Source organism: Hippocampus bargibanti, linkage group LG18 (assembly GCF_051943395.1).
Source record: "Hippocampus bargibanti isolate YZ-2025 linkage group LG18, ASM5194339v1, whole genome shotgun sequence".
In the NCBI taxonomy this organism is placed as follows: Eukaryota; Metazoa; Chordata; class Actinopteri; order Syngnathiformes; family Syngnathidae; genus Hippocampus; species Hippocampus bargibanti.
In genome coordinates this window covers 4,237,606-4,250,059 of record NC_142751.1, presented here as the reverse complement: position 1 = coordinate 4,250,059, position 12,454 = coordinate 4,237,606, and the positions used below count along the sequence as shown (strand labels likewise).

General features: G+C 41.1%; 1 protein-coding gene across 4 annotated transcripts; it reads right to left on the bottom strand.

Moving 5' to 3' along the window:
* Nucleotides 1–11: 11 nt before the first annotated feature.
* On the bottom strand, nucleotides 12–12,213 carry crata (carnitine O-acetyltransferase a). Of its 4 annotated transcripts, none has more exons than XM_089020311.1 (15): nucleotides 12,023–12,213; nucleotides 11,891–11,935; nucleotides 10,613–10,909; nucleotides 10,117–10,235; nucleotides 8,994–9,047; nucleotides 8,561–8,726; nucleotides 7,642–7,816; nucleotides 7,372–7,550; nucleotides 6,741–6,841; nucleotides 6,494–6,613; nucleotides 5,045–5,167; nucleotides 4,799–4,934; nucleotides 4,504–4,566; nucleotides 2,509–2,646; nucleotides 12–1,402 (listed from the first exon to the last, which is right to left on the bottom strand). In XM_089020311.1, exons 2-15 carry the CDS (start codon nucleotides 11,912–11,914, stop codon nucleotides 1,265–1,267), a joined length of 1,833 nt encoding a protein of 610 aa, XP_088876437.1. In that variant the 5' UTR covers nucleotides 11,915–11,935; nucleotides 12,023–12,213; the 3' UTR covers nucleotides 12–1,264. The 4 variants fall into 4 exon arrangements, with proteins under 4 accessions (XP_088876437.1, XP_088876435.1, XP_088876436.1 ...); XM_089020309.1 differs by having other exon boundaries at nucleotides 12–1,442; nucleotides 12,023–12,211; XM_089020310.1 differs by lacking the exon at nucleotides 4,504–4,566 and having other exon boundaries at nucleotides 12–1,442; nucleotides 12,023–12,212.
* Nucleotides 12,214–12,454: the final 241 nt, after the last annotated feature.

The window sequence follows — 12,454 nt, the reverse complement described above, 5'->3', positions numbered from 1 at the left end:
AGGCTACCAAATGAAAAACAAAGTAATGTAGTTTATTCAATACATTGTAAGAATGAAAATTGTAAAGAGCAGTACATTGGGGAGACTCAACAAATTCTCAAAAAAAAGACTATCAACATCGCAGGGATAATACAAGTGGGCCTCAATCGGCAGTACATTTGCAACTAAAAGCTAGCAACCACTCATTTGACGACAATGAGGTTAAAATCTTAGCGAAAGAACATAGATGGTTTGAAAGGGGGGTAAAAGAAGCGATTCTTATCAAACAACAAAATCTTTCATGAAACCGGTCTGGTGGGGTGAGGTTCAATTTGGATCGTTCATACAATAGCCTGCTTAGGCAAAACAGGTTAGGCAACATTCGTAAGGCTGATGAGGTGATACCGGTGGGAGTGGGGCAAATAGGCCAGTCGTTAGTCAGGAATGTAGGAACAATCGGTGGGGCCACAGGGAGTGGTCCTCTGCTCCCCCCAACCTGAGAGTAGGGACCTATCATAGCTGTGTCCGGCGCCGCCATGTCTGGACATTAGGGATATATAAATAGGGCCGATAAAATAGAAAATAATCTCAATGATTGGCCTTATTTTTGGAGGGGAGCTGTATGTGCACCGCTTTTATGGAATAATAAAACATTACAAATGGTCAGACAGCAGCGGTCAATTTTTGACAATTTGTTATGTGTTTTTTTTGCACAATTTCCATAAACACACAAAAATACATTCCGCTTTATTACACGCACAAACAACAACAAAAAGTCACTGGCCATTCCGCTGCTCGGACCAAGCGAAGGCAACGGAGTCTTTTAAAAGTGGCAAATAGGAATATCTAAAATCTGTTTAAGCAGGGATAGGGGAAAGAAAGCTAATATTTGACCATGAGTGCATAATTTATCTGCAGCGCACAGAAAGTTAAAGTGCTTCTGTGACATTCAATATATTCCGGCATTCATTTGCTCATTTGAATTTCATGGTTGACTGTGCTTGTTTTCATTTTCAGTTCACAGACAGGCTACATACATTAAATGACGTAGTTATCTTAAATTATGATGAGATTGATATTTTTTTAAAGTCGCAATCATTTGACTTGCAAAGGAGCTGCATAAGATTCATGAAGAAAAAATCTCTGAAAAATGTGGACTCATTACCTGTGAAACGAGGACCCTTCATTTTTTTTCTTCCTGTTGCACTCACTAAACCTGATTTGTATCTGCGAAGACATGCCAAACATCACAATTTGGCTCTGGGTGTTTGTTCTAGGAGTGTCCTCATGTCAACCAGCGCGCTCTCCATGGCTTGAGCCAGACGCGCCGCGTTTGTTTCCTGACACCCGTTGAAAGACGAGACGGCAAAGTTGATGTGGTCCTCCATGGGATTGTAGCACACGCCGTACCCATTTGGGACAACTGGGCCAAAACACATCACGCAGTCAGTCTTGGATGGCACCTTTTAGGGAAAGGGGGGGGGGGGGGGGTAGGGGGATATTGAAGCCCACATAAACAAGAAACTGAATGTTGGGTGACAAAATGTTCACAATACAGTGATACCTCAGCTTACAAACTTAATTGGTTCCCAGAAAGTATGTGTAAGGGGAAAAGTTCATCTGCTAAAAATTCATTTCCCATAAGAAACCATTAAAAATGAGAATAAACCGTTTCGAGGTCCCCATAAAACATACTTTTCTTCTAAATAAGCCTTCTTAAAACTACACAAAATATACCTTATTTTATGTATAATAAATGTCCTATTGTATTGTAATTAAAGAAATAAGCTGTACAGTATAATAAAGTTGTTTATTGACCTTTGTGATGGTCATTGTCAATGGATGACGAACTTCCAGGTTGCCTCTTGATGATATCAGAGTGAAGTTGCCGTGCTTTCTCAGCAATAATATCCTCACTCACACTGTCCCCTGCTAGCTGCTTTTCATCTATCCAAATCAACAGAAGTTTTTCAACCTCTTCATTTGCCTGAGACCATGGCATAGACAACACAGAAACACCCTTAGCCACACGTAGCAATGGTCGATTTAGCATACTGGTACTGGGACGCTAAGTCACACAAACGCACACCTCGTTCGTGTTTCTCGATGATCTTCTTCTGCTCGACCGTAATTTTGTTTTGTGTCTTCTTCGGCTTAACACGAGCCTGTAGTGGGGTCTTTTTCCGTCCCATAATAGCAAAAGTATCCTTGATAACAAACCACATATGCGCTCAAGGAAAGGGGTGATGAAAACTAGTCCGCCAGGTACCGTGGCGCTCCGTGTGGTTTGGCTCCATGTGGTTTGCCAAAAACTAGTTTGTATGCAAAGATTATATTCTCGCAAATTTAATGTTCGTAAGGTGAAAAGTTCGTAAACTAAAGCGTTCGTACGATGTTTTATCACTGTACTTTATTTCGGGGGTGCCATTTTTCTTGATGCAGCCCTCAAAGGAGAAAAAAAAGGATGGATCCCACACCTGTAAATCTTTTTTCCTAATTTGAGACAATACAACCTGATGCCAAGTCTACCTGGCTTGTAGATAAACGGTAGTGTAAAGCTTTGGCATAGGAAGGATCTTTGAAGACATCGGGAACGGTGATCTTTTCTTCGGCAGCCTGCATCTTCAGACCCAGTAGATGTCGGTCGATGGCTTGACCGCTGATTGCCTGAAGAGGAAGACAAAGTTCTGTTAGCCCAGGGGTCGGCAACCTTTACGACTCAAAGAGCCGTTTGGACTCATTTCCCACAGAAAAGAAAACACTGGGAGCCACAAAATCCTTTTGACATTTAAAATGAAGACAACACTGCATCTTTTCATCATCGTTTTTTACCTTTATATATGCATAAACAAACTATAGTGTGTTGCATTTATGAATCAATGAACTGTTACAGAGAAGCGAAATTACATTTCTGCACGCAACAAAAACATTTTAAACTCCGAAAAAAAGACGCTAACTTCTCATTACATATTAAGCATACCAGTAAACCCGTCTCGTCAGCAGTGAAGGCGAACGAATCTGCCCACGTATCATTAAACGTTCTGTTTTCTTCAGACACTTTTCTTAGATTTATCCATAGTTGGCCTACGTGTGGGTCGAAAAATTCAAGAAATTGTGCGCAATTTGGCGGTTGTGACCGGATATACGTCCACTGTCGATGGTTGTGACGTATATTATGAGCGAAAAAAAAAAATAATGTTTTATTTTGTACTTATAATCACCATAATCTTCAAATTTAGAATTACATTTTAAAATCGAACGAACTAAAATAATATACATTAAATTAAATACTCATTATTTATTTTCTAAAGCCGCAGGGAGCCGATGCAGGGGGGTGAAAGAGCCACATGCGGCTCCGGAGCCGCGGGTTGTGGGACGCCAGTGTTAGCCATATCAAAGTAAAGTACATGTACATAGGGATGCATCGGGAAATTAAAAAAGGGAGCCAGTTGGCCAACTTGTGTCTGAAAAGGGGGGCAAATTCTAAAATGGAGGGAGTCTGATTTAACGAGATTGCTGAAGTATACAAAATGGACTTTAAACTACATACACTCATTATAGCATATTTCTAAATTACAAATGAAAACTCATTTGAGTAAAATCTATTTTTGTAATAGATCAAGAACTTTCATACAAGTGAAATAATTTATTCATACATAAAACAAACAAAAACTTTTCAGTTTCAATTTTCTTCAGTTACTACACAATCGATTTGACGGTATCACAGAAAAGACAAAGAACAGATTTAGCACGATATTTCTTACTCGTGTCTACTTCAACAAATGTCTTTACTTTGAAGATTTCTGATGTGCTGCAACAGTTCTGAAATCATTCCTATTAGCCACCAAATTCGACTTATTAACAGCAGTTTGCTGCAACGAATGGTCACTAACCTCCATTGTTTATTAAAAAACGAGAATGTGTTTGTTTGCTGCCTGTTTTTAAAGTATTTTAGAGTTTTACTCCTGTTCACGTGCTCGATATTGCAACCATCCACCATGTTGGATGTAAATACTGCACTGCACCATGGGTAAATGAATATTTGATTATTCCTTTCAGCGGTTTCCGGTGGATCACAAAAAAGCCCTCTACGAAGGACTTTGGAACGCACCAAAACAAATGCAAGGTGATTACGGCTCGATATCGGTAAAGCAAGATGGCCGACGATGAAAATTCAAACCTGATGGAAAACTAAGAATTTTCAATTGCTGTTAAACTAAATTTGCGTCTTCAACTATTTTCTCACATGTGTGTCTATGTGACACAGATCACGTAGCAGATTGCGCTAATCGTACCAGACTTGCGCCGGTGATGGCGCAGTGGAGTTATAAAGTGGCGCCAGTGGCTGTCAAAATGCGTCAATGGTGCAAGGGCGGCGCCAAGCTGCATCCCTGAGTAGATGCCGCGCGCCTCTTAATGGACGCCATCCTCAATTTGTCTATCTCAGCTACATCACGTGCCAATTCCAAACTCCCGTCGCGAATTGACAAATGCTAACTGAGCTCAGGAAACGGAATCCCTCACCATGTTTGTATACGACCTGTGCGCTAGGACAGCTTTCTCCAAGAGATCCACCTTCTCCGTGTTCTGCAGCAACGACAAAGATGAAAGTACATCACCGTTCAATGAAAGTACGCCTGAATACCTCTTTCAATTTTGCGTGCAGACCCCTTAAGACTTTTTTTACCCAGCGGGAGAAATAAAGCCATGACAATGTGGCTCTTAGCGACACTTGAACGCACAAAGTGGAATCGAGTGACGGCTCCCGCAGGAGCGCTGGGAACATGAAGAGTGAAGGTCAAAGGTCAGAACGCCACACCTGCTTGTTTGGATCATCGAAGGACTTGACAAAAGCGGCGGAGGCGCTCGAGGCTGATCTGATCGTGTCGGTACGGCCAAGTCTAAACATACGCAGGGAGGCGCTTTCGTAGGTTGCACAACAATGTTGATACATTCTGCAACGGAGGATAAAAAGGGGATAAAAAAATTGGGGGGGGGGGGGGATTGACCAAGTATGGATGAAATACCTTCCAATCGTGACGGCGGAGGTTTTGGTGCAGCTCACCTGTAGTAGGCCAGTTGTAACGCCACCTGAATGAAGGCATCGGGGCTCATTTTGTGGGCTTTGGCAACATTTTTTCCAAAGTGGGGGAACACAATAACCCGCATGTCCAGGTCGTCGGCCATCCTGCGGGAGAAAGCGAGGCGATTTTCGTTAACTCATTCGCTTACATTCCCGAATATCTTCGGGGACTGAAAATATGACACAGAGCCCCATTCCTGAATTTGCAAGGGTTTTGTTTTTTCTTGCTTGGGTGCCGTGAAAGCGCTGCCCATGGCCTCCGGCAATTTTTTTTCCACAAGGGGGCAGCATTTCCTTTTTGTCCATGTTAGCGCTTTGTTACACCTTCAGCTATTGTTCAAGTATTATATAAATCAAAATTGCATTGTATTTTGTACATTCTGCCCCATTTCAAGCTCATATAACTACAGACCTATATAACTTAAAAGGACAACCGACGTCTCCGGACAATTTGTGTCCATAATTTGTAAAATGGCTTCAAATGACTTCTACTGAGTGTATTTTTAAAAGATTCCGCCGCATATACCTATATTTTACGTTTTAAGACTCGCGCTGAATATTCAGGAAGTCTTGTTTTTGAGTTGGTGACAAGTCCGTACGTGACGTGACTAAAGGAACGCCCCACACCGAAAAAAAGACACATTGTAGCAGTTCTTCCATCACGTCAATGTATTTTGCTGTATTGTTTGGTCTGACAACCTTGTGTTGCACCCAAAAACCGCCAGAAGAGGGTGTCCAAGCTCCATATAAGGAATTTATCAGCCTGTGGAAACGGAGGTGGCCACAGGAGGTCGCCATTTTATCCCTCTTTTGTGGTGATCCGTTTCTCCCCAATATTGCCTCAAAATGGCATGGAATAAATTCTTTAATCGATTGCAAACATGTATGCTTTCCTCTTCAGAACTATTTGAATCATATTCATAACTGGAGGTGTAACAAGAAAGCATATTCTCCGAATCTGAAGCCATTGTTTTGATTCTCCAGAAATGCAAGACGTCTTGGCGTGACGTCAAGAACTGGGGGCGGGACTTTCTGAAAATGCCCAATTCGGCGCTCAATTTTTTGTAGATTTTGGACACTTTAAGTCATTTTTATTGGTGTTTTGCATTTGACTAAAAATATCATGCTGCGTGTTTTGGGTATTTTAGATGCTATAAAACGTTTTTCTGATGTCAGTTAAGAAACAAAAAAGTGACGTCGGTTGTCCTTTAAGAATTAACTTTTTTTCCGATGAAAGAAGAAAGTCTAAGGTTTCTAACGCTGTTTTTAATGTTTATGTAGTCATAAAACTCAATATTCTGTGGGTCCTGGAATTTGAGTGATAATGACAAAAACCCTGGCACGAGAGTGGACACATTTTTGCACATCGTCTGGCAGTCAATGAGTTAATGTGAATTCATGATTGATAAAGTTGGAAAATGCAGCGCGTACTCGTTTATTTTCTGTTTGGCCTCTTCAATGTCCTTCTTGATCTGAGGGGTGATGTTGAAGTGGAGCTTTTTGGGCATCGGTAAAGGCGCGGTTGTCGTGTGAACCATCTCTGGCTTCCTCCTGTTTTGAAACGGAATTCAATTGCTGAATCTGCATCTCCCACAATTTGGCTCGAGTTCAATAAGTCACATGTCGGTTTTGTACACGCAAACCTCCCGTGTTGTTTTCATGACAGAAAACGACTTACGTGTATTCCACAACGTGATCAATCAGAGCCACGATGGGCGGGCCTTCCGCTGGCGCATGCTCGTAGTTGGCCCCACAGGTCCCGTCTTCCCCAACAATGAACTGAAACAAACAATTTTCTTTTTGACAACAAACATTTCAGATGCCCAACACACTTTCCATGTCAAACGGACGCAGGTTGGAATTGAAGCGGATTTACGTGGGACAGATGTGAGACAATCTCTTTTGGTCTGTAGCTTTGTGTTTGCTTTCAACATTTAGCTTGTAGCATACGTGCACATTTCACCACGACGTCCCTGATCCACTGGTGAAAAGGACGCTTTGATCCTCTCCTCTTTCATCTACAACTGCTTCGTACAACAAAGAAGGTGCAGAAAGTGCTTAAGATTTAATTACTGTCTGTGTTTATTCGTTATTTAGTTCTTTTTTTACTTCAAGGTGGCACCGCGAGAGTGGCTGCCTTTACAGCAGCTTCTGTATTTTGTTTTTCTACTTCTTCCTTTACTTTCCTTTCCTGTTCCTTCCATCACTTTGCTGCTGTGAAATGTCAATTTCTCCACTGCGAGACAAATAAAGGCTAATCCAATCCAATCACAAAGTTTTTCTTGAATGGCTTGAGAGTCGCGTGTCACCTGCAGTGTTTTGTCGAACCAGCGGTTGCCGCTGTTCCACAAACTACCGCCTCCGTGCAACATCTGCACAGCCGCGCAGCTGCGATAAGCATCCTCTGTCACTCCAGGCATCGGCCCGTCCAAACACAGCGTGAATATGCTCCTTTGAATAGCCAGCACAGATTCTTTATTGGTCCGATCTAAATGAACAAATAAAGGATGAGGTTAGCATCACGTTAGCCATTTTATGCTAATTTCTCCACATTGGTATCCAGGTGTTTGATATTTTACCCTTGATGAGATCAGCGTAAGTCTTGCCCCAGGTGTCGCGATGTTGGGTGGTGAGGATGCCAACGGGCTCTGTGTTGGGGGTCGTGGAGGCGTCGCAGATCCGCTCCAGCTGAACGCGGAGCTGTTCGGTGCTCAGCGGTGTTCCATCACCGTCGTAAACATCCAGCACGAAGAACTACATTTCACATCAGGTAACAAAAAAAAGACCTTGTTATTTAGAGTGTAGCAATTACGTAATTCTTCCTGTATTAATATTGCTGCCATAGCATCATCAAATCGAGATATTAACTCATTCACTGCTAATGTGCAAAAATGTGTCCACTCCAGTGCCAGGGTTTTTGTCATTGTCACTCAAATTGCAGGACTCACAGAATATTGTGTTTTAGGATGACATCAACATTCAGTACAGCGTTAGAACCTCAAGATTCTTCTTTCATCAGAAAAAAATTGTTAATTCCTAAATTATATGGGTCTGGTGGTATCTGAGCTTAAAATGGTGGCAGCTGTACAAAATACAATACAATACATATTGGTTTATATAACGCTTTAATTTAACAACAGTTGAAACTGGAAAAAAGCACTTACAAAAGGAAAATGCTGCCCCCTCGTGGAAGGGGAAAAAAATGCCAGAGGTCCGGCCAGCGCTTTATCGGCAAGGTAAACCAAAACCCAAACAAATTTGAGAATGGCGCTCCACGTCACACTTTTCAATTCCCGAATAAATTCAAAAATAGCAGCGAATGAGTTCAAATCAGCGCCTTTGTTTGAAGGGCTAAATTGCGTTGTAGCTTTGATTAAAACCAACACATTTTGCAAATACTGTCCCAAAAAATCTGTTTTCATGTTGTATAAGAAGGATATTATTTTCGTCTTGTATCAAATAATCTAACATCACCCAGAAACCATTTTGGTTCCTCACCTGAAAATTATGCACAACGGTGATATGTTTCGGGGGCCTGGAACTTTTGGCGTGGTTCACCACAGCGTCTCTCTTCAAACCGGGGATACGGCAGGACGACAGCACTTCGTAGTATTGATTCATACACAGCGGCTTCTCTCCCAGGTACTCCACCGGGATTGTCTCGCTGCAGTAGGACAACAGCATTTATCCGGGTATTCATTTTACCTGTCATTAGTTATTTTATGTGTTAGGAATGTTCTATGGGCGACCACCGCAGCTCTTGTGAAAGCGCTTTGTGAATAAAGTATGTTTATCTTAAAGAACAAATAAAGACATAGCCATGTCTTATTTTATCAGAGAAATTATTAGAACAATTTCAATGTAATTTTTCACTGTTTTGTAGTGATACAAAACTGCAACAATGCAGTAGGACTTTAAGACATGTCCTTACTTGTCAATCATTGTCTTGAATTCCAAAACGCCCGCAATCAGTTTGGCAGCAAACCTGTGGACCGAAGATAAATAATAGACCGTTAAAATGGACAAGCATATTTTTATCAGTTAACATATTTAAAGGACAACCGACGTCACTTTTTTGTTTCTTAACTGACATCAGAAAAACGTTTTATAGCATCTGAAATACCCAAAACACGCAGTATGATATTTTTATTCAAATGCAAAACACCAATAAAAATGACTTAAAGTGTCCAAAATCTGCAAAAAATTGAGCTGTGAATTGGCATTTTCAGAAAGTCCCGCACCCAGTTCGTGACGTCACGACGTCTTGCATTGCTGGAGAATCAAAACAATGGCTTCAGATAGGGAGAATATGCTTTGTTCTTACACATCCAGTTATGAATATGATTCAAATAGTTCTGAAGAGGAAAGCATACATGTTTGCAATCAATTAAAGAATTTATTCCGTGTCATTTTGAGGCAAACGGGTGGGGGGAATGTCTCACCCTAAAATGGCCACCGCTGTTGTGAGGAATGAATCAGCCCGTTTCCACAGGGTGATAAATTCTTTCCATGGAGCTTGGACGCCCTCTTCTGGCGGCTTTTGGGTGCAACACAAGGTTTTCAAACCAAACAGTACAGCAAAATACATTGACGTGATGGAAGGACCGCTACAATGCGACTTTTTTACGGTCAGGGGGCGGTCCTTTAGTGACGTCATGTACGGACTCGTCACCAACTCAAAAACAAGACTTCCTGAATATTCAGCGCAAGTCTTAAAACGTAAAATATAGCTATATACGGTGGAATCTTATTAAAATACGCTCAGTAGAAGTCATTTGAAGCCATTTTACAAATTATGGACACAACTTGTCCGGAGACGTCGGTTGTCCTTTAAACATGGATGCTTCACATTGTGAATAATTTCAATTATAGTGTACAACTCGACCTTTTTCCAAAGTCATTGGCCAAATGCCATCGGGGTGTGGATAAATATTGACAACCATACTTCATAACACAGTGATTAAAAAAAATAGTGGACACGATATCCAACTACCATAGCTCTCTCGTAATACAACAGATAGAATGAGTCAATTTCAAAAGCATAATGTGATCACCTGATTTGTCCCTGCTTATCACTGAAGTTCATTCGAGGTAAAACCAAGCCAGGACTCGAATGGATCACCACCGGCAAACGGTAGTCAAGATAAGCGACCTGCACCCACCATTCAGACAACTACAAAGACACAATGAACCACCTGAAACTTTATGCACCACATGTATTCCATTATATTGAAAATAATATATCTTGATAGTTTTGTACAACACATTAGACCAACGCAATGTTATGGCAACAAGTAGTGACCAAAAAGTATAGCTGTCACTCTGTTTTGGTCAATTCATTTAATGTACAGTAAAGTCTCGTTATATCGATATTCAAGGGAATCCGAAAAAATATCGATATAATCGGGACTATCGATATATCCGACCCTGTTTGCATGTAATTTTCTCCGTGCGTGCATAGAAATAGTATCGATATAACCAGGACTATCGATATATCCGATATCGATATAACGAGACTTTACTGTATTTTATTTTTTTGCGCATGCTCACCCAATTCTCTGCATTTTTGGCTCTCTTCTCCAGGCCTTTCTGCAGTCTTTCCCCAACGCCTCCAGGTTGCTGAAAGTCATTGACGAGTTCTTTTGTGTGCATCAACTCGTCCACCTCCACAATGGGCTCCAGAGCTGTGATGTAGCGCTCAAAGGTCTGCTGCAAAGGGGGAACGGGCAAAGTGGGCAGCCCCTTCTGGTGGGTCAAGTATCTCCCAGATATCCGCGTTGCCGAAACTGGCTTGACCAAGTGGCAAGGTTTGACCAAGCCACCGGGTTTCGCAACGCCCGCCTTGACCTGGAAGATGAAAAAGAAAAACATTTCAGTTCTGATATGTCATGCCGGTTTTGGAGGATAAATATTAGTTGTATCTCCTTGACAAAGGTCAGCTAGTAGCAATGATTGAAAACAATCTCAATGTGTTATTCTGGAAAACTCACCTTTCTCCATCCACATAGTCGAATAAACAAAGACCTAAAATGGCTTATTTTACATATATTTTTTAGTAGGGTCAACATATTATTGGGCACCACAGATACGCCCATAATGTTTTATTCCTAATTATGGAAGCTAAAAATGAAAAGTGCAATGATTGCTTTTGGGGATACAAAGATTTCTTTGAAGTACGGATTTTGAGTGTATTATTTTCACCTGTAGAGGGCAAAAGCTGCGCTTATAATAAAAGAACGGTGACGAAAACGTCTTGCTGTATTACACGAATAAAAAGAATGCTACGTTTTGTCCCCTTGGTTTGACAGAAAATATTACCCTGTTCAAATTGTTTTGATAATTCTCACGAGGCACTGAACTACAAGTACTGACTGTTCAGGAAAACAGCCTTGGACGGCTCGACCAAATGAGGAAACAGGCTTTCTGTTACTTTTAATGATGTAACACAGTTAACACTCCTCTGGTGTATTGGTTCAGTTAGTTTGCGTTTTAAATATCTCTCCGATGTAGAGAACAAAAAACACTCAGAATACACCCCAAAACACGTGAAAAGCTTAGTCTTTTATCGTTTCATTTTGTATGTTAGCTTAGCTGAAGTTTAAAATGGCTAACAAATACAAGCACAAATAACCTTTTACCCAATTAGCATGCGTGCTAGCCAAAAGTGCTACCGGCGAGCTTGCACAAATGTTGCTGTGAAGTGCCAACAACTGAGACCAAACACGACATCAATCGAATGTCAGACATGATTTTGTTAATGATACAAAGGATACGTTATTGAAAGCAGTACAACGCGATAGGGCTCAACGATTAAGGTCGATTTCTTACCATTCTGCTGCAAATACCCCACATGCTGAATCGTGGAAACGCCCACTGGAAAAAAACATCAAATGTCAATGCCCGAAGTCCATCAGTAAAATTCGATGCAGTCAATAATGATTATCTTTACGTTGGACCCACCAATAGACGATAAACTCTAAACACGCCACCGCAGCTGCACAGTCCGTGTGTCGAACCACTTGCAGAATACCACTACGAAAACGCAAATGTCTTTCATGCAGATATCACGATCACTAAGAATTCTGATTATTTTTTTAAAGCATCCAAGTACGAAAGTCAGGGAAATTGCACTTTCCAATGGCTTCCGGCATACATCATTCGGAGAAGCAAGTACAGTCTAATTCTTGCTTATTTCACGAGTTTATAATTTTATGAAAAACACAAAAAATAAACAGAGAATCAACTTGTGTGTGTTTTTATCTTCAACAATATGCACGGCACGTTTATCTGGAAAAAAATAACGGGATTTTTCAAAATGATTTGTACACTTATCAAATAAAGGTGGCGGTAATGAGACGTCTTTTTAAAATTTCCTCCTTCTGTAATCCACGA